This window comes from Pristis pectinata, chromosome 4 (assembly GCF_009764475.1).
Source record: "Pristis pectinata isolate sPriPec2 chromosome 4, sPriPec2.1.pri, whole genome shotgun sequence".
Taxonomy (NCBI): Eukaryota; Metazoa; Chordata; class Chondrichthyes; order Rhinopristiformes; family Pristidae; genus Pristis; species Pristis pectinata.
Window position 1 is genome coordinate 51,412,867 of NC_067408.1, and position 22,216 is coordinate 51,435,082.

General features: G+C 43.3%; 1 protein-coding gene across 4 annotated transcripts in view; it reads left to right on the forward strand.

The window, feature by feature from the left end:
- Positions 1-22,216, forward strand: part of LOC127569012 (dihydropyrimidinase-related protein 3-like) — a 159,510-nt gene that overhangs the window by 131,565 nt on the left and 5,729 nt on the right. For all 4 annotated transcript variants that reach the window (XM_052013261.1, XM_052013262.1, XM_052013263.1 and 1 more), the window contains exons 12-13: positions 2,774-2,953; positions 19,161-19,320. In XM_052013261.1, the coding sequence (XP_051869221.1) occupies positions 2,774-2,953; positions 19,161-19,320 (340 nt within the window). The remainder of the gene's footprint in view (positions 1-2,773; positions 2,954-19,160; positions 19,321-22,216) is intronic.

A 22,216-nucleotide genomic window follows, 5' to 3' on the forward strand; every position in this document is an offset into this window, starting at 1 on the left:
TGAATTTGCCCTGTTGGAGTTCTTCTGATAGATCCACTTGACCTTGTTGGGTGCCCTCTGTACCACCAGATCATCTCAGGTCTCCCAGTTCTTTCCCCCTTGCTTGTTGCTTGCCTTCCTCCATCCAATTCTTGCCCTATCACCTCCCTTCTGCTAAATACTTTTTCCACTCTAAGAAGTCATCAGAAGTCTTCACCCCTCTGTTTGCAATACTCCCTGCCCCAACTAGAGTCCTTCCCAGTTGACTGCCCCCTATCCCTCTTTGGAGTCCTCCATCTTGTTTGGGATCCTCCAACTCCAGTTCTCCTGCCCACCTACCCAAAATTTGGAGCCCACCATCAAACACACCTTGATAGGCCTTGGAACCCCTCTATCCTATTAATGCCCTCTGTCCGATTCAAAACTCTCCCCATTTCACCCGCTATTAGAGGAAGGAGTTGTAACGCTGCATGGCAATCAGCTGGAAATATCACTGTGCTCTGTTGTGTAACTTGTTCCTAATGTGAATAAAATATACCATGGCTTGCAGTTCCTGAAGGGGCCTTGACAGTTAAATTCCATGTTGTTTTCATCTTATTTAAAGTCCCTCCCCGTATGGAGTTGTTTACCATCCTCTTGAGGTCAAACTGGATCATTCTGCATACAATCTCTGCAGTTTCCCAGTTGCCTGCCAAGAGGTGCATGAATCTTGGCCGCTGTTCGTTCTTCCCCACTCTTCACAGTACTTCATTGCCCATTATCCTTGACAAGCCTCAAGTGCTTTACCCCAGAGGGTACCCAGAGTGAGAACATCCAGCTGAGTTTGAGGGCGTGTGTGAACTGAGAGGCCGAGGTCACAGCTTGGAGTGCTGCAGTCAGGAACTGGCTCAAAGAAATTTGAGCCTAATTTTGTGTGACTTTTTTTTAACTGCGAGCTGCCCATAGCCCAGCCTGTCATAACATTGCTGCCTTTCAGAGCTCGCATCTCCAAATTGGGCATAACAAAGTGCATGTTGTGAATTCTAGATTGTCCTGCAGTCCCTTTCAGAGAGGCTGAGCTGAAAATTCATAGCTGGGATCTTTCATGACCGGGAAAGCCAGTAATCAAATTCTGACACTTCCATTTGACTGTTTTATGGCAGCAACTTTGAACATGAAGCTACTTCAGCTGGTTTTATTGTCTAGTTAAGCATGTCTTGAAACTGCAACCCCAACTGTTTAAACAGTCCCAGTTAAACTGCTGACCAGACCCCTTATAGTGGAGGTTCCCCCCAAAACACATCTGTCTCAAATACTGTCCATGTGCAGTAGTTCTTGCAGTTATTTCCAATACATTCCCACACATACTCACCATTTTCTACAGATGCACCACAGAAAGCATCCTATCCGGATGAATCGTTGCTTGGTATGACAACTGCTCTATCCGAGACTACAAGAAATTGCAGAGTTGTAAACACAGCCCAGTCCATCACAAAAACCAGCTTCCCCTCCACTGACTCCATCTACACCCTGCTGCCTTGGGAAAGCAGCCAATGTAAAGGACCCTCCTCACTCCGGACATTCTCTCTTCTCACCCCTCCCATCGGCAGAAGCTACAAAAGCCTGAGAACACATACTATCAGGCTCAAGGACGGGTTCTATTATAAGACTCTTGAACGAACCTCTTATATGCCAAAGCTGAACTCTTGATCTCTTAATCTACTTTGTCATGGCCCTTGCACTTTATTTGCCTACCTGTACTATACTTTCTCTGTAACTGTAACAATATATTCTGCATTCTGTTTTCTTTTTACTACCTCAGTGTATGGCATAATCTGGATGGCATGCAAACAAAAGCTTTTCACTATTATTTTCACAAGTGCCAAATTAAACCAATTATAAATTAGTCTGATACCCTTGCTATTTCTGAACCTGTTCCCCCTTTGGATGCAAATGCAAATTTATTGTCCTGGGGTTAATTGCAGACAAAGTGAACGGTGCTCCTATATGAGTTTGGACAGTGAGTGTTGGCAGGCTGTTCCTTAAGGTGGGGATTCACACCTGGATTTGACCCACCCTCATCAACACATGGCAGCAAGATTCATTGCCAGTGATCAGGCTGACTGTGGGCCCACACACCAGTGTTATGCTCCAGAGGCAGATTTATTTGAGGGAAGTATTGTCGAGAGTTCAAATTGAGCCTGGTATTTACCCTCCTGGTCAAAAGGATGCCTTGATTTTAATCAGAAGGTTGAATCAAGTGTCAAACTGGTGCTCATTCCTGCCTTTAAAAATAAAAACAGAAGATGCTGGAGACACCTGGCAAGCCAGATAGTATTTGTGGAAAGTGTTGCAACATGGAAACCCAAGAGGCTACAGATGCTGGAATCTGGAGCTGCAACCTGTTTTCTCACTTTCCCAGTTCTGACAGAGGTCCTTCAACCTGCCGATGGTAAATGTTTCCAGCGTTTGTGTTTTCATATTGGATTTCAAACATCTGTGTTTTTTTTCTTTTGATTCTCCATTCTACCTGTTTGCTTACGGGAGTATGCAAACTTATTAGGAACCACTTTGGTGTAAAATAAGCAGTAGACATGTCAGCCACCTGTTGAACATCTTCCTTTCTTCACCTTGCAGTGTCTGTCAAAGGCCTCTATTATCGATGTAATATTGTTGAAACAATTTTAGCTCCAGTTTACCTGCCACTCTAAATTAATTGAGATTTAGTGCCTTGTAATGTTTCTGCTGATGTGAAAGTATGTGTAATTCTTTGTTAATAATTTCTTTTTGCTCCTTTTTTTACCTTTATACGTAGGCTGCCGAGTACAACATCTTTGAAGGGACGGAGTTATGTGGGGCTCCTGTTGTTGTCATTAGCCAGGGGAAGATTGTGCTGGAAGATGGAAACCTTCACGTCACTCCAGGAAATGGGCGCTTTGTCCCCTGTAAGCCCTTCTCAGACTATGTACACAAGCGCATCAAGGCACGGAAACAGGTAAGGTGCCCACAGTTCGCAGGAAAAACCTTCAAGCATTTCTCCAATTTTTCATGGCTGTGACATTGGCAGGCATGTCTTCAGCTCCCTCGATCCTACTTCCTAGAACTAATCTCTTCTCTGCTTAAGTTCCTCTTTAAAACCTGTCTTATTAATCAACTTATTCTTTAGTCACTTCTGCCCATTGTAAATCGATTTGCTTTGAAGTGTCTGGTCAAGCTTTTTACTGAAGGCACAATAACAATGCAGGTGGTTGTTGTTGTTAGGAGTTCCGGTGAATGGCAGTGATGGGGACGTGAGGCTGTCACAATGCATCCACTCGACTGGAGTGTTGCACTTGGAGCTGCTCAATGTGATGGGAACAGTGGGAGATACTTCAATGATGAGTTAACTATGTGAAACAATGTCATTCATTGAATTGGTCCAAGTGTATTTCCTCCCCTGTTGACCACTCCTGCTGTTTGGGAATTTCAGCTGACGATCATGGAATCAGGAAGGTGCTCTGGACTCTTTCAGTCCTCTGTTTCTGGAGGTAAACTCCAAGCTCCTAGTCGGCTTTTGAGTGGGTTTTTTGAGACTCGTGGACCCGATTTCTGGAGCCTTCTGAGAGCTGTTTTTGTTGGGGCTGGGCTTTGCTGCCTTGGAGTGCTCTGCTTGGGCGGGCAGGAGAGCAGAGCCTGAGCCCATTGCCCCACTTGTGGAGACTTGCTGGTGATGCCCAATGGTGCAATCATGTCATGTAGTTTGATGCTCATTATGAATCCAGTAGGCAGGTGCCCATTTCTGAGGTGGCATTAACTGCTGCAGTTGGCCATCGTTCTAGTGCTTTCATCACATGAACTCTCACCTCCAACCACCCTGTCCCTGCCCCATTGCCGCCTTTTGCCCAGATCCATTGTCATGGGGTGCCCCTCCCTCTCACCTGGGAAACGTGGAGACCGCATTCCCACTCGATCATGACTAAAGCAGAGTCTCTGTGTCACCAGTCCTGCCTGCAGTATAGTTAGAACTAACACATCTGTATGATTTTCATTTTCTCTCATGGTTTTGATTTTGTGATTAGTCAATAAGTCTTGGAATGTCCAAGGTAGTTCCAGAAGACTAGCATTCTTGCCTTGACTATTAACATTGTTGAGGGTGACGGTGTCCACTGGGTGTTGGCACAGGGAATGGCTAATTCTTTTCTCAGCCCCTTCAGACACAGCTACCAGCCTTGTAACTGCGCCTGAATTTCCTGAGGCAGATGCTCCCATTGCTCTGACTCTGACTTTATGTAAATCACTTTTAATTAGTCTTGGGCTTTTGAGATGTGATCACCTTTGCGGTTGGCTGGCTTCTGCAGTTAATGAGAAACCCGTTGATTTGGAGGGTTCCTGGAGGGAGGGATTATCCAGGCCAGCAGCAGAACTTCCCCCTCTTCACGGTGTCTTGGTTTGGTGACAGAGTGGTGCTCCTTCAGTGTTGTACTGCACTGTCACACGTGGAGGATGAGACTTAGGATTTCTGTGTTTACTCCCAGTAATCCAGGGTCAATTGAAGGCAAAACACACAGCACGATCACGGAAGAGCAGGCTTTCTCCTCCGTCTCTGAGATGGTAGGTGGAGTTGTTTGGGGGATGAATGACGGGCTCAAGTCCTGGACTGGGTCTTTGACCTTTTGAGATGGACTGCAGAACCAGACACGGCGGTAGACGTACCGCAGAGCTAGACGTAACACCTAAAAGCAGTGTGTATTGAGTTGAAAATCCTTGGGTGATACCAATACTCCATGTTACTACTTGCCAAAATGTGTTTAATCTCCTTCAGATTAATGGAAGGATGGGTCAGTGTCAGTCTTTAAAGCAGTGCCCAAAAAAGAGTAGCCAGAAATGGCTGTGTGCCATGTGCAGATAGTTGGGGAGAATGTTGCCCTTGGTTGCAAGCATTGGATGCAGATGAGATTATGCTGGGGGGTGTACACTCCTCTCTGTGCCCTGTTCCGCTTATCCAACAGCAGGTGGAGGGGGTGAGGGCCACCAGCACTCCCTACAGTTGCATGCACTGGCCCAACAAAGGTGGATCTCTGTACCCACCCCCCCCCCCCCACCCCGAAACCAAGCTGCCTCTTTCCGCCAGACAGCTTTGCAAGTCAGCTCTGCCAAGAGCAGTTTTCTCTTCAGACTGGAGCTTCTTCGATAAATCCACCTTTGCAAAGGTGAGGAAGGAATTATGATAATGACAGACAGTACTGCACTTGGCCTAAGATGCTCTAATCCTTGGCCTCCCCCACTTTAAATGCTGAATTGTAGCCAGTGGCAGGTATGTAGAAAGTCTGTATTTGTGTGTCTCCTGCTCTTGCTTTCACTCTCCTCCCCCTCTGCATTGTCACTTTCCACACATCTCAAGAGCCTGAGTATTTGCGCAAGAGCTCAAGAAAGATAAACAATGTCAGAAAGAATAACCAATGCAAAGGCCGATGTCCAAATCAAGACAGGAACTGTGAATGCCTGTTCACTTGTTCAGCGGTTAATTCCTGTGGCTGACGTTGTTTTAGTTGTAACCTCACTCCGAAGATCAGTTCGAACCTTCCAAATGCTTGGACATCTGTCATTGCCTCTGGCTGAACTGGCAGAAAACTTTCAAAAACAGGCTTTTGAAACTTTTTAATCAACACATTTGCAAAGTTTCATCAGTTGTAGCAAAACTTAATTTCTTGATTTATTTGTGGACTCTGACTCTGTTTATTAATATGTCAGGGCCTGGCTCCCCCTAACCCTTGTAGGGTACCCTGGCCTGGCCCTCCCTCCCTCCCCCACCCCCCCCAGCCCCAGCCCCAGCAATGTACCCTGGCCTGGTTACCTGGTGTATGATATGTGCCTGGCCTGGCCTGGTGTATGATGTGTTCTTCATACACTAAGGTAAACTGCAAGTGCTCAAGTCCTAAGGAAACCCATTTATTCACAGATTCAGCTGTGAAGCCTGTGTTGTAACTGTGTTTCAGCTTCCAAGAACACTCTCTACATGATTGACAGGGAGCCCCATTTACAGCAGCTATACAAATACAGGAAATTGTTGGATAAATTACAGCATCATGCAACACCAGATTGTATAGGTGTTATATAAACTGCTTCAGGTTATGGTTGAGTTGAAATTGCATGCTGTACCTGACACTGCAATTTGGGTTGTGCTGTATCACGGGCTCACACCTGTGGAAGACACTGTGGGGTCACAAACTAGATTGTCAGCGGTACCATGTTGATTACAACCAAGCCTGTGTATCACATCTCGATGGCCTGGTCAGCCGACTGCCCACGCTTGGCATGGTGCGCTCCCTCGAGTGCCCGCAGTTGGCACAGCACGCTCTGTCAACTGCCTGCATTTGCTCTTGTTGCTGATGGACACTGGAATGGAATATTAAGAAAAGATTTGGGCCAGTTCACTTCCACTTCAGCTTGCAGTCTTCTGTTGGTTTTAATTAATTTTTATTTGAAGTCTGCAGACTTGAGGTTTTAATTCAAAACACACAGCAAGTAGAACAGTGATCTGATTATATATAATGTGGCCGGATATAACAAGATATCACGTTACTGACTAGTACTGCACACTGAGAGGTGACAGAACACGAGAGAGCATTGGCCTTTGTGCAATGAGAACAAAACCTACACCCACCTCGCCCAATCCCTTTCATTTCACTTTAAGAAAAACACGAACTGCCAACCTCCCGTCTCGTTTTTCTTACCAGTAATTCTTGTCAAACAAAGCATTTACTGGCCCCCTGTGTAAAGCATTAACGGGGCAGAACAGAGAGCCTTGATAACTGTAAAGGCAAAGGGAAAGGCTCTCTTCCCAATGCTTGCAATGTATCAGGTGACAGCATGTTTAAAGCTGGCTTGGAGATTTAATATTATTTTTATTTTTTTGCTGGGATTTAATGGGATTTTTACATTGTTAGCAACCATTGGGGCAGAGTGACCCAAGTGCCCCAGACAGTCTAAAGCACAGACTTTTTTTGTTAATAAAGCAGATGAGTTGTCTGCAGGAGCTCATTATCAAGAGAGGGAAGAGCAACACCCACCTCTGCCCTGTGGGGTACTTTCAGCAGCTTGCTTTGCTCTAACAAAGCCGCTAAGAGGTCCTGTGATCTTGCAGTTGGCAGATTCACTGTTCTGAGTGGAACAGAATGCACGGTGTTCCCTTTAGATCTCAGCCTGTGCTGGGGTTAAGGTCAGTGATGGTCAAGGTTTCCCATAGTGCTGCTTAGTTGGGTAAGGGATAGGTCAGTCCTGGCACCATCGTTTTATGGAAATGCTACAACACAGATGGAAGCTATTTAAGCTGGTTGGGTTTACTTCAGCTCCTAATAGAATGATTTTGTCAATCCTATTCCCTTGTTCGTAGAATCATGGAGTCATAGAGTAATACAGCACAGAAACCGGTCCTTCGGCTCAACTCGTCCATGCTGACCAAGATGCCCTTCTAAATCGATCCCATTTGCCCGCATTTGATTCTTATCCTTCAAACCCTTTCCTGTTCATATACTTATCCAAATGCATTTTACATGTTGTTATTGTACCTGCCTTAAGTACTTTCTCTGGCAGCTCATTCCACATATGCACCACTCTCCGTATGAAGAAGTTGTCCCTCAGGTCCCTTTTAAATCTTTCCCCCCTCACCTTCAACCTGTGCCCTCTAGTTTCTGGTTCCCTTTCCCAACAAATTACTCTCTCCAAGTCCCCAGTCAGTTCCCCATTTTGTGGGCATTAATTCTGTTTTCACCACCTTGACTGGCAGTGAATTCCAGCTCCCAATTACTCTCTGAGTTAATCATTTTTTTCTTCTGCATCTTTTGCCCAAACTTTGAAAGCTACCTCCTGTGGTCCTCGGTTATGTACTGGTTCACACTTGTCTGTATTTTGCACTGATATCTTGATAGGACAAAGTCACCTTTGCAAAGAAATGAAAATAGAAGATTCTGAAAACAATCAGCAGGTCAGGTAGCTTGTGAGAAACAGATTTAAAGTTTTGACTTGAGGACCCCTCGTCAGAACTGGGAAAGTGGGAAAAACGAGTGGGCTTCATGATGTGGGGAGGGTAGAAGAAGGACGGATAGGACATGTGGAATATCTCTGATAGGGTGAGACCGGTTGATGAAATCTCTGGTTGATTGATGAAGGAAAGTTAGACCTAGGGAGAAAACAAAGGACAAAGTAAAAGCTGTGAAATGCGGGTCAGAACTGTCGGAAAAGCCCAGCAGCTGAGGGAATATCAGTAGAAAGAGAACAACTGAGTTAATATTACAGATGAATAGCCTACAGCAGGGTCTTTGTGATGAAAGTCTGGCTCTTTCTTTCTCCACAGATGCTGCCTGACCTGCTGAGTGTTTCCAGCATGTTCTGCCTTTATTTCAGATTTCCAGCATCTGCAGTTTCTTGATTTTCATATCATTGCAAGAGAAGGATTAACTGTCCCACTTCAGCATCAATTTATTTTAATATACACTGCATTACAGGAAAACTACACTGCCAATATATTTTAAGCATTCCAGAGGCAGGTACATTTGTTCTTCATGCATTAAGATTAGAAGATAATTGCTCAAGAAAATTGGCACTTGTTTACCAAATGTAAACCACAATAAGTTCAGATGAGGGGCTGTCAGAATCAGAGAAACTACAATTATTTGTGCAGAATCATAGGAACTACCCAAATGAACTGATAACATAGAATATTACAGCACAGTACAGGCCCTTTGGCTCACGATGTTGTACCGACATTTTATCCTGCTCTAATATCTATCTAACCCTTCCCTCCCACATAGCCCTCCATTTTTCTATCATTCACATGTCTATCTAAGAATCTCTTAAATGTCCCTAATGTATCTGCCCCCAAACCTCTGCCAGCAGTGCATTCCACGCACCCACCACTCTCTGTGTAAAAACAACCACTTACCTCTGACATCCCCCTTATACCTTCCTCCAGTCACCTTAAAGTTATGCCCCCTTGTGTTAGTCATTGTCGCCCTGGGAAAAAGTCTCTGACTGTCCACTCGATCCATGCCTCTTATCATCTTGTACACCTCTATCAAGTCATCTCTCATCCTCCTCCTCTCCAAAGAGAAAAGCACTAGCTCACTCAACCTATCCTCATAAGACATGCCCTCCAGTCCTGGCAGCATCCTGGTAAATCTCCTCTGCACCCTCTCTAAAGTGTTCACATCCTTCCTATAATAGGCATTACAATTTGTATTTTAGACTAACCCCAAAAACAATTTACTAAAGCTTGAAATAATGTTAAACAATAATAAAAACTAATACCATAAGGCCTATCTGCTGGGACACACCTCAAAATAAATTCATTGCTAAGCAACCTGACAAATGAGTAACCATCTTGGATGTTAGATAAGAGTTGCAGTGGTCAGAATCTAAGGAAACGTATTATCCTGAAGTAACAGTTCAAAGTTTACATGCGTGAAATGTTTTGTCCTCATGTAGTTTGCTAGCTACGACTGCTTTGCCCAATAAATAAACAGCTGAGGTTTACCTGTGTTGGTCTGCAGCATCTAGGGAAATGAAGGAAGCTCAACCTACCAGAAAGCTCCAGAGGCAGCAGTAACCATTCACTATAAATTCGCCAGCTAATGCCAGTAGCTGTTAGGCACTGTGTGTGCATGCCTGTGCATACATAAGTGCAAGTTAAGTGCCAGTGCCTCCCTTATGGATAAGCAACCTGTAATAAAACCATGTGGAGACTGGTCCCTTGGCAGAGCTTAGTTGGCCAGTAACTGTCAGGTTGTCCCACACCATGATGGTAAGAAACAAAAGGACAAAGTAAGAGTTGTTTTTAAAAAAGGTGCTTCCTGAAGTGCATTGCTAATTAGATGGGAATATCTACAATGTCCATGGTCCCTGAATTAATTGGCACCATCTTGGCAAAAAGAGTGTGTGGAGCAATAATTTTGATTTATGTTACAGCTTTAAATATCGCAACATTCCTCTGGGTCCTTCCCAACAAGTATTGACAAAGGCAAAGATGATGTTAGGTTGGGTGACAGAAACCTTGTTCAAAAAGATAGGATTTAAATAGAGGAGGAGTTAGAGGCTGAGATTTAGGTGAATTTGGGCAGAGGCAAGTTCTCGAGTAATGTACTGAAGAAAGGGAAGAAGCCTAAATAGGCAAATCAGAGTTCTTGCTTGGCAGTGGGTCAGGAGGAGGTTATAAGGGTAGGGAGGGGTTAAACAAGATAATATAAACTCAAAATTTTGGGAACAAGGACAGGTTTGAAAGAATATGTAATTGTTTTTGCCCCAAACCAAAAATAGTTGAGATTAGACTGCAATAGAAAGCCAGAATCAAATGCAAAGCTTACGAAGGAGGTGTACACTGCAGAAATAGTAATACAAATGGATTTAATAAAAGGATGGGAGAATAGAATTAGGAGGATAAAGAATGTACAAGTTTTACAAGATGGTGAAGCAGGCCTGATTGGCCAGACAACCTATTCATTTCCCTGTATCTCCAGATGAAAGTATACAGACAATAATACTTTCCTTATGTTAAGCGGACTTCTCAGCACATCAGAGCATAATGCTTTACAAATGTGCGTCTCCAACAGGATGTCAGCACCTTTCAGTCCTGACAGCAGACAGAGGGAAGAGTTCAAAGGATTTTTTTTTCCCCTAATTGAGCTACAACTGCACTATATATGGAGCTCCCTCTTGGACAGCAGTAACTGGGCAAAGATGTAATAGTGAAACATTCCTAAGCAAAGAGCTTGGAGCACTTCGCATCTATTAGAGTGTATTAACTCATGTCAGGAGTTGTCACTTCAGTTAGATTACTTAACTGTTTTAAAAAAAAGTTTCTTCAGTCAACTAAGACCGGTAGTGTCTCCTGCTTTTTTGTTAGACAATTGCATATTCTATCATGTCACTCTGGAATTTTTGTTTTAGTTTTGTAGTTTGTAGGATGTTTGTATTTTTGTAGCGTGTAATTTTTTTCTGTTTCAGATATTTTAGGTGCAGTCACAAAAACCCAATTAAAATAAGCTTTACACAGTGACTGTGGAAAAGAAGTATTAGGAATGTTCAGTTTTTCTTAAATTCCTGTCGGAACGTTATTTCTTTCCATTCCCAGAGAAAGTGGAAGCCACCAGGTGCAGTAAAAAAAAGTAACAGAACATGGAATTCCTTGTGCTTCCAATTCTGAATCAATTAGTCAGTATTTAGAAGCCATGGCCTAGAAATTCCTTTACACAAACTCCCACAAAAAGTGCTGTGCAGTCAAATATCAGCTTGACCCAGAGCAGAGCAAATATTTTGTAGATTTCTGGGTACTCTGTGCCCTTGGAGAAATTCTACTTCTGACTTTTTGGTGAGATTTTTGTTTGCCCAAGTACCTTTTTCTTTCCCCAGTATAAAGCTCTCCCAAAGTGATTTCATAAGTAGTGCAACATCCAAAATTTGTCTCCTGTGCAACTTTCAATCTTACTGGTCTGAGAAATGATGGTTCTTATTTACTCATTGGTTAACTTTTAGTAACCTGTTTGCCCTGAGGCCTGGCTATTTAAAAGGACAGTGTTCAAGCTGCATTGCTTGTACTCACTGTGACCTTCTGCGACCTCACGTGTGACTGGACTGCTTTGCCCACAGAGACTATAGTCATGGTCACCATCAGCTTCCTAACTTGAGGGGTATACCAAGCCCTCAATGTGGAATCTGCCACATCTCAGTTTTTTGCTCACTGTGGCATTAGGAGTATGGAGGCTCAATACTCAATGCCGACCATTTTTCCTTCAGCCCTCAGGAATAGGCAGAATGCTTTGCTACCACTGCAAGTTTTTCCAAACTTCCAGATGTTCAGAGTCTATACTGGTCTTCACAGAGATCTCACTGGTAGTATCCTGTCAGAAACATCAGGCTGTGGCCCTGCAACATCTCTGCAGCCCCTATGCCCAAAGAGCATGCCTCCTGTGGACACTGCTCTTCAGCAGTCTGTAGAGGTTTCACTGACTCTCTCCCACTCCCCGTCATCATTGCAACATCCATTCATTCAGTAGCAGCAGCATGCCCCTGCAAGATTGTTGCTTGAATTGTGAAAAGTCCACTTAAGAGCTGACTGCATGGATCACATCTGGGATACTACATGATGGCAACTGAGAGAATTTGCAATAGAACAATAGAGAGCATGGGGTGAAAACTGACGTGTTGTGGCAGTAAACGTGAAAATGTGCCTATGCGGTTCAATGAACTTCACAATTGAAGACCTTGCTCTTCATGGGACTTCCATCAACTGTGTCAGTGTAACTCACAAAGCTCTTTCAATGCCATTAGTTAAACAATTTCAGTATCCATATTTCAGCCTGCACTCACTCTGACTCTTTGGAGTAGTGCATGAACATTGCATGCTTAACCTAGAGGCTCTCTCCATGTAAAGGAGTGAGAGGAGACACCAAAATGTTAAAAACTTCTGTTATGTTGAAAATACTTTTTGCATGAATTAACATCTCAAATCAGATTCCTAACAAATGTTTGTCTTTGCATGATCCATCTCTTTATTTTCAAAATTATGAAGCGGAAGAGTTGGCACAGTTAGTAGTTCTGTTGCCTCACAGATACACAGATCTGGGTTCAATCCTGACCTCGGGTACTGTCTGTGTGGAGTTTGCATGTTCTCCCTGTGACCGCAAGGGTTTCTCTCAGATGCTCCAGTTTCCTCCCACATCCCAAAGAAGTGCAGGTTGGTAGGTTAATTAGCCATTGCGCATGGTGAGTGGGTGAATGGTACATCTGGGGGGAATTGATGAGAATGCAGGGAGAATAAAATGGGATTGACGTAAGTGGGTGATTGATGGCTGACGTGGAGGCTGTGCGCTGGAAGGCTTGTTTCTGTAGGGTTCGACTCCAACTCTCAGAGCTGAGTGGACTTTCTGTACACCAGCCTTTGACCATGTCGGTTTCCCACCCCCTCCCCCCCTCCTCGTCCCCGTCCCCCGTCTCCCCCAGCTCACATAAAGGGAAGGATCTGTCCAGTTATAAAACTAAAATCCAGTCCTAGCCCATCCTCAACCCAAGCACTTATCTTTTTCCTTGATACCAGACTATCACCATGGTCTCAAAAGTGCTACTGATGTGTTCAAGGTTCAAACACCAAATATGGATCAAGTACAATCACCACATGGTAATACTAAGCAAGTCATCCCATTGGATTGTGCTGTTCTGGCACAGCACAATCCAAACCCCAATATTTAATCAAAATACACACCTGATCTGAACCTTTTAGGCTCTACACAATGATTGCCAGCAAATGCAATGATACTTCATGAATGGCTTTATCCAGCAGCAGTCACCTGAGTACAGAGGGAGGTATAGGCTGGATGGGTTGGGTGAGATATGATGCATGCTGAAGATGGGGATTTGGGTTGCAGAACCCCAAACTTGCACTGTGATTATTAGTGACTAATGATCCAACCACACACACAGTTAGGGAGAGAGAGGCCATGGGGTGTGTGGACGGGCAGAGGGAGCCTAAGGGAGAGTTTACAATATTGATTGACAGGATTATAGCTCATTATCATATTTTCAGGACACCTGGCCTCATTCTCCACCCCAGCCTCCTCCCTCAAAGATAGTGACTGTGGGATTAGAGCTACCTTATTTTGTCTGTAGCTCCTGCTGGGGGTTAGATGAGGAGAGTGAGTGAGTGCCGCTTTAAATCACATCTCCACATTAACATCTGACACCACTTTACATGTAGCAGCAGTTACAATGACTCCTTTCACCAACCTCGGGGTCATTACTCTGGCACAATGCCTTGGTTGTTGCAAAGCAGTTTTGGAAATGTTATTTACTCTTAATTAAATCTTTAAAAGCACAGCATATGTAACAGGCAAAATAAGGAGAGATGGGTTCCATTACACCCTCTAGGTTTGCAACTTAACAAACATTTTGGTGAATTTTGCAGTCATTTATCCTAAAGCAACTGCTTATCCCTTTAGAATTATAATTTTCACTAAGGAAGAGCATTTTGCAAGATTGCACAATGCTGATTATGATCGAGGGAGGAATCTGGAAAGTGAGTGAACTCAGAGCCTGTTGACTGTCAAACAGCCCTTTTACCCCATCTCTAATTATGCTTTAAACCAGTGATTTTCAAAATGAGGGGCTTGAACCCCCCCCCAGCTAGTGTACAAGGTTTTTTTTAAAAAAAGTGCTTACCATCTCCATTCCATTAAACAAACACTGGTCAACAGATTGAAGAAATTATTATTGGGTGAACCATCTGGTTAAAGTGAGTTGCTGAAAAAAGTTTCAAAGCCACTGCTTTAAATTGCTTGTTTAGCAAGTTTATTCACCTTGCTACTTTTCAGGCAGTGGCCAAGGGACAGGAAGTTACGTTGTCTCTCTCCTGTGATCCCGCTGCACGATCCCAAGGATTAATGCTATTGTGCCACCGAGCTCTGCCGTCTTTTTTTGTTGGCCAGTCCACCTCAGCTTGTGTTTCTGCTTGAGGAGTACATTGCCATTCCTCAAATTACTGAAGAGATGTGATCCTGAAAGCATTTTGTTATGTAAAATTTCATGGCAAAGACAAGCTGGCTGAAATGCAGTTTGGGTATTTTGAGTTAAGATGTAGCAATGAGGAAAGAGTGATGCACACTTTGTTATAATGGTAGTTTTGTAAATGGCAAATGCCTACTGTAAAGAAATAATGGTGTTATACCAAATATAACATAGCTACAAAATAAGGGGCTGGTCATTTACAACTGGGGTGCGTAGAAATTTCTTCTGTCAGAGGTTAGTGAATCCCTGGAATTCTCTGTCCCTGATGGTGGTGGAGCCCAGATCATTAGATTTATTTAAGGTGGAGATAAATATTTGAAAGATTGAGGGTTATGGGGAAATGACACAGAAGAGGAGTTGAAGCCAGCATTGATCAGTCACGGTCATATTGAATGGTGGGACAGGCTTGAGGGGCCGAGTGGCCTACTCCTGCTCCTATTTTCTTGTGTTCTCAAATACTTGTATTTATGCGTAGGGATGGATAACAAACTCCAGTGGAAAATGTTGTTCATCACCTAACGTAGCTTGGGAAGATGATTGGTGATCAACACGAGGCTACTAATGGAATGGTTGGAATAGGCTGCACCTTTTGAAAATGTAAAATTTTAGCTTTGCACGTGACACGTGAGTGTGGGGCTAGGTTTGTAGGTTTCACACCAGTGGAAGTTACACCAGCTGCTCATATTAAGGTCTAATTTTTGTTCAGAACGCAACTGTGACTTTCTTAATTATTTGTATGCACTCACCCCAGAAACTCAAGTTAAGATTTTTAACAAGGCAAAGTCTTTAATGTATTTAGGAAATCCTTGTAACCCAAGTTCAACGATTCACATCAAAAGGTGTCACCATTCGTAGTGTTAGCTGTTGTCATAACAGAAGAAACTCAGTAATTATAGTCCTATCCATCTATTCCTTGGGGTGGGAGGAGCTATTAGAATGATGTCAAAAATCAATTCCACAGAGACATTCATCCTCTTTTTAACAGAATAAAATTTTCTTCTTGAAGGACACATTCTTATGAATGGAAAGGTGTAGTATTTTTTTAAATGAGAGGTTGAAAGCATTAGTATTCAGAGGGACCTAGGTGTCCATGTGCATGAATCATTGAAAGTTGACATACAGCTGTAGTGGGTAGGCAAGGGGGCAAATGTACTGTTGGCTTTGGTTGAAGGAGTGGGGAAATGCTGCTCTCACTGTGGATGGCCCTGAATATTATGTACCTAAAGGAGGATATACTTGCGAGAGAGAGGGTGCATGGAAGCTTACTTCCTGGGATGACGAGTTTGCCCTCTGTGGAGAGATTAAGCAGACTGGACCTATACTCTAGAGTTTAAAAGAATGAGAGGTGATCTCACTGAAACAAATAAAATTCATACAGAGCTTGACACGATTGTTGCTGGGATAATTTTTCCCCTGGCTGGTGTGTCTACAGCCAGTTGTTACATTCACAGAAAATAAGGGGTCTGCCAGAGGGTGGTGAATCCTTGGAAGCGTCTACTTAAGAGGGCTGTGAGCCTCAGTCACTGAGTGTGTCCAAGAACAGGAATGGTGTTTTTATTTAATATTAAGGGAATCATGAGATAAGAGCTCAGTGCAGGAAAGTGGCGCTGAGGTAAAAGACCAGCTGTGATCTTATGAAATGGTGGGGCGGCCAAGAGGGCCTGAATAGATTCGCCCTGCTTTCATTTCTTACTATGTTTCTGCCTGTAACAAAACTGAGATGGAGGAGAGTAGTAAAACTGCCAGAAATGCACAGCAAGTGGAAGAGCCTTTGAGGGAGAATGAGAGAAAGAAAGGTTTCCTTTAGACCTTGATTTCCTTATCCTTTTCAGAAGACCTGGACAGGAAATATATCCCGTTAACCTTCTCCCTTAGTCGCTCTCTAACCTATCTGTCATTTCTTGTTTTTACTATTTATAACTTGTGGGAGAGGGAGAGATGAAGTCATTTCCATTTCAGTATAAAATAGGAGATAACTGATCTGAACAAACTACATTTTGCCCAATGTTCATTTCTATCATCTGTTTTTAAAGTCAAAGCCAGACTGACCAAAGGGAAGGTGCTTTTGTGTGGTACAAAGCTGTATTTTGCAGCTTTTATTACCTCTCAGCCTGCTGTGAATTGATCTCCTCAATTGCCCGTCTCTGGTGATTGTCCGGGGCAGTGTCTAGCCTGCCTACTCCACCACACTGGGGCCAGTGATTGATTCTTTAGGAAACTGCACCCCAAGCTTATAATAAGGGCTCGCTTGTTCTCTGAAGCCATTTAAAACGTTCAGCTAACGGCTACAATACAGCACTCTTTCTGCACAGTAATTGCCAGTCTCAACTCCACAGGTGCATGGTGAGCAGGAATGCTATTTGCACATCCAGGTCCCAGTTCAGTTCCTAATGTGTAATTGGACCCAAGTTGCTATAAGAAATATAGCTACCCAGGACATAGCAGCCTGCCTGATTTGCACCCTGCTTAAACATTTGTTCAATCGACCACTGGTACACAGTAGCTACAGTGTGCACCATCTCCAGAATGCACTGCAGTTACTTGCCTAGGCAAGTCTGACCACACCTCCCAAACCTATGACCTTCACCAATTAGAAGAGCAAGGGCAGCAAGCCCACAGGTTCCCTTCCAAATTGCATATAGTCTTCTGTCTCCCTTCAGTAAGAGTTTTAGAAGCTTTGCTATGGCAACTCAAACTGTTGATCATTACATCTCAGTAATGGCAGTAGTGGTTCAGTGTCACTTCTTCCATTGAGTCAGAAGATTACTCAATAAGTGCCATTGCAGAGACTCTGGCAAAGTACCAAGAGATTTCATGTTTATGCTCTTTGTTGGAAGTGAAAGGTGAAGAGGAGCTGGGGCTCTGTTTCTCAGAGTCCTGGACAATGTATATCTCTGAATGAGGACAATTAAAATAAATCAATTATAATCCCTTTGTCTCTGGTAGCTTGTTGCGCATAAATTGGCTGGCACAGTTTCCTCATTGCAGTGATTACAATTTAAAACCATTGCATTAGTTAGAAAACATCAGCCTATCTGGCAGTTGTGAAAGAAGGTATACAAACAAGTTCTTTGTTTGCCTTTGTGTCATTGTCTGTTCTCTCTCTCCCCCTCCCCCTTTCCATCTCACTCCACTCCCCCTCACCCATCTCACTGACACCATTCTTGTCCCCCCTCTCTTCACCCCTGCCCCCATCTCACTGATACTCTCTTCTTGTCTCCTCTCACCTGCTGCTGTCTCTCCTTCATCTCATAAGTTTCTCCCTTACATTCTCCTTCCTGCTCTTCTCCCAGATGGGTACCAAAGCCTGATGTTAGTTTCCAGTGATTGGTCACCACATCAGCTCATCTCATGAGTAAGAACCAAAAAAAAACAAATTATACTTCCTAATCACACTTCTTTAACCAGTTAGGAGCACCCCAGCTACTCAACTGCTGGGCATTGGGCCAAAGTTTGACTCTATTTTGCAACATCTTCCACTTAAAAAGATCCAGTGATAGGCCAGACATGGTGCATAACTCGCGACATGTTCATGCATTGCTTTAATCTTAAATAGAGTATCTCTGAAATGTTTTGAAGTATTTCTTGTGCAATGAATTAATCTGTACGCTCAGCAAACTTTAAAGTGTCTGTGCATTGTTAGTAGGGGAGAGCTAAAAATAATTATCCCATTTTTTTGTTCTCCAGCAACTAGTGCTGGAAGTGTGTGAATGAGACCAGGAACTGCATCATCCTTTCTAGAGTTGAATAGCCCCCAGAAATGCAAAGCAGCCTGGACAAATCGCATCCTTAAGAGAAAGGGATGGAAGAACATCTGGAAATAGAGCTGGCAAGTCAGCATGGGGGGCTTGTGTTTCATCATTTGTGTTCTGGCCATTTCCTTGGTGCGAATGAAAAGAGGATTAATGAGCAATTCTGCTGGGAAGGTGAAGGATAAGGCTGCCCATGACCTTGATGCCATTGGCACCTGTTTCTCAACAGTTGCCAAAAGGAAGTTTTGCCTGTTTGCTCCTTCCCTGTCTGCTCTTCGATACTGAAGCTGGCAACATTTAACTACCACAATTGTATTTTGAACTTAATTTGCCTGCTGTTCAGCTTCAGGGCTTGGGCCTTCACTCAAGAAAAGATAAACCCTTTTCATCAATTCTATGTGGCAAAGATTGAAAATGGCAGGTTGTTGATCCATCCATTAGCTCAGCATGAATTCAGCTGTAATTCTCCCTAATCCCATTGGGAATTCTTTCTGTGGGACATCTGGCTTTAGTTTGCCAAGCACCATGCTGCAAGATAGTTTAATTAGCACAGACTTGTAATAATATTTATGCGTGCTTCTGCCAGGCATCAAATAAATTACTTCTGGCTTATGGATGCTATGCACATCTTCAGCAATGTTTTCCAGTGGGCATTCCATACTTGTGGTAGAAGTCAAGAGTTTTGTGTGGCTGAAGCTTAACCATTAAACTTGGTTCCTAGGCCAGTTGTGCTTGTTCTAAACCTGCCTCACTTGGGTAGAGAGGGGACAGGTTGGTGGGTGTTTAAGTAATTGAAGCAAGGGGTGATATTTCATTGGCTGTATGGCATCCTAGGTTATTCTGTGTCAATGAACAATACAATAGATAATCATCATCCCTGCATATCTGGTCTTCACCTAATACATTCCTTTGTTTCCAAAGTTGGCACAGGTGCGTGGCGTACCCAGAGGAATGTACGATGGTCCAGTGTACGACCTAGGCACCCCTAAAGCAGGAACCCCCTCAGCATCAGCCAAGACCTCCCCTTCGAAACAGCCCCAACCAGTTCGAAATCTACACCAGTCTGGCTTCAGCCTTTCCGGTAAGAACTCAGCATTGAAGGAAACGTTTCCAACTCCTTACATTTCAACTGAGATTCTTCTATCAACATACACCACACTGTATTGATTAAATATAACAATAAGCAAAGCAGGATTCCTGTCACTTTAAGAGTACTTGACAGTTTAGAGGTGCACTGTTGCACTTATAGTTGCCTTTCTAAAACACCAGTTAGCCCTAAGCTAGATTTAATGGGTTTAATTCTAGGCACCACAATTTAAAACTGATATCTAGGCCTTGCAGAAGGTTCAGGGGAGAATGATACCAATGCTGAGGATTTAGTGATGTGGAGAGACCAGGGAAGCTGGGATTGTTATGAAGTAGACGTGTTCAAGATTATGATGAGTTTTGCTAGAACGCTATTGGGAGTAAGTTTCTGTTAGCACAAGGATTGGTAACTAGAGGACACAACTTTAAGCTATCAGTGAAATGGGCAGAAATGTATTTTTGGGCAGAGAGTTATATTCTGGAATGTGTTGTCTGAAAGGATGATGGAAACCAATTCCGTAAAAGACAGTGGATAAATATTTTAAAGTGAGAAATGTAGAACAGAGGATGAGGTTATTTGGAGAGCACTTCTAAAGAGCTGGTCCAGACACACAGTGGACTCTCACTGTACTATATGGTTCCTGGCAGTACAGTGTCTGTTGGAGAGTCACTCACCTGAAGCATCACACAAGTGAGATGGCTCGCGCCTTCCCTCTCTCTGAGAGGAGGATGGGCTGCTGCAGTGATTAGTCTCACGTCAGGTTCCTTAGCTCAGTTAGGGAGGTTGTATGAGTGATTAGGGCTCTCTTGTCCAAAAGTACCTGAAATGAATTGGAGGGGCGGTGATGGTGGAAAAACTCACCAGGCCTAGATCGTACAGAGCCCACCAAGCTTGCATTGAGCAGTGTAATTTAAGGATATTTACAGAAAAATGATATTTTAATTCTCATTATTTGGGAGTAAGTCTGGGTCTCGGCAAAGGTCACACTGGGATGTGTGACCTTTGCCGAGACCCAGACTTACTCCCAGATAATGATTTATAGCTTATAATAGAAAATGAGATTTTTAGATATTCACCAGATGAAGTTCCATCTCCATGTGATTTAACATCTTGATTGGAAAGCAATTCCTGTGTTCATAAGTTTTAAAATTATTATTGTCTGAATGAGAAGAACCTGGGTCTTTTGTTTAGATTGGCAAGCATGCCCGTAAATCGATAGATATCAGTTCGAAGAGGGAAGCTGCTTGTTCTGTTTTGATTGGCAAAATGCTAATGTGGCCCTTGAGAGTGGACAGGAAGTGAAAGATCACTGTGAGGAGAGTGCGTAGGGAGCAGGAAAGGGAGGTAGGATGTCTTCAAAGGATAGGCATCCTGGAAGCTACCTAGTCAGTTTCTGCTCGCTTTGGATCATTGTCCATGGTTTGTGAAGGAGAACTTGATTGGAAGAATGCGAGTCACTTCAAGCTTTGGTGAGTATTTTCTTTTTACAGAAATGAATTTTAAATGTTGTCATTTACAGTGAATTTCCTTTTTGCCTTTCATTTCTTTCCCCTCTTTGCTAATTTTCTGCCCTTCACTCTCCCCATTCAAAACTGACTCACTCAAGTAGCTGGTCTTCCTGCAGAGGCCAAAAAGTATTTTCCGATGATTCTGGAGGAAGAACCCTATGTTATCCAATATTTTTCCAGTACTGGCTATTGGATAATAACCCAGTATTATTTCCTGCTAGTAGTTTTCCCACTGCTTCCCCTTCCCCAAAGTCTGGTGGTTTTCCCAGCTGAAATCAGCTAACCTTAGACATGCTGGCACTACGCAGCTCAGTAACACATGGGCTATAGTGCTCATTCACAGTAGCAATTGAACCAGAAGAAACTGATTCAGCACTTAAATTCTTCTTTGTAGTCTTCATTTCTAGCATAGATTATTACTTTAGCATGAAGTCTGATAGAAATCATTGAACAAAGAGAGGGTTGCACTTGAGTCTACAGTTCACAGTTTTGAGTTTGGAAATTCAAGCTTCTGAATGCATCTCTGTGCGACATTAGTCATGTAATGTCAGTCTGCTGTTATCTTCCATTTTGACCATTTTAATCATACTTCATGTTCCATCTGCAAAAGAGTTTGTGTTGATTGTGATTTGAATTTTGTTTTGTTTCAGTTTATTGCATTACAAAAGATTTAACCAGATAACCATTTCAGTGCTTTTCAGTTGTAGTTACAGGAATAGATTTTGAGGCAGGCCAGGAAGGGGGAATGGAAATGGTGGGGTAGTGTGTGAAAAATAGAGAGCAACAGAATACCACCACATTCCTGTTATCATTACGGCTGTGCCAGTTTTCCATTCAGCTAAAGCCCATTCCATTCAGCCTGCACCCTCTCCAGGCTTTGGAGAGGATGCAGAAGAGGTTCACCAGGATGCTGCCTGGATTAGAGGGCGCGTGCTATAAGGAGAGGTTGGACAAACTTGGGGTTGTTTTCTCTGGTGTTTTGGAGTCTGAGGGGAGACCTGATAGAAGTTTATAAGATTATGAGAGGCATAGATAGGGTAGATGGTCTGTATCTTTTTCCTAGGGCCGAAATATCTAATACTAGAGGGCATGCATTTATGGTGAGAAGGGGCAAGTTCAAAGGAGATTTGTTTGGGCAATTTTTTTACACTGAGTTGTGGGTGCCTGGAATCTGCTGCCAGGGGTGGTAGTGGAAGCAAATACGATAGAGGTGTTTAAAACACTCATAGATAGGCACATGAATGTGCAGAGAGTGGAGGGATGTGGACATTTTGTAGGCAGAAGGGAATTAGTTTAGTTAGGCATTTAATTAATTTGGCACAACATTGTGGGCCGAAGGGCCTGTTCCTGTGCTGGACTGTTTTATGTTCTAAACTCGCTAA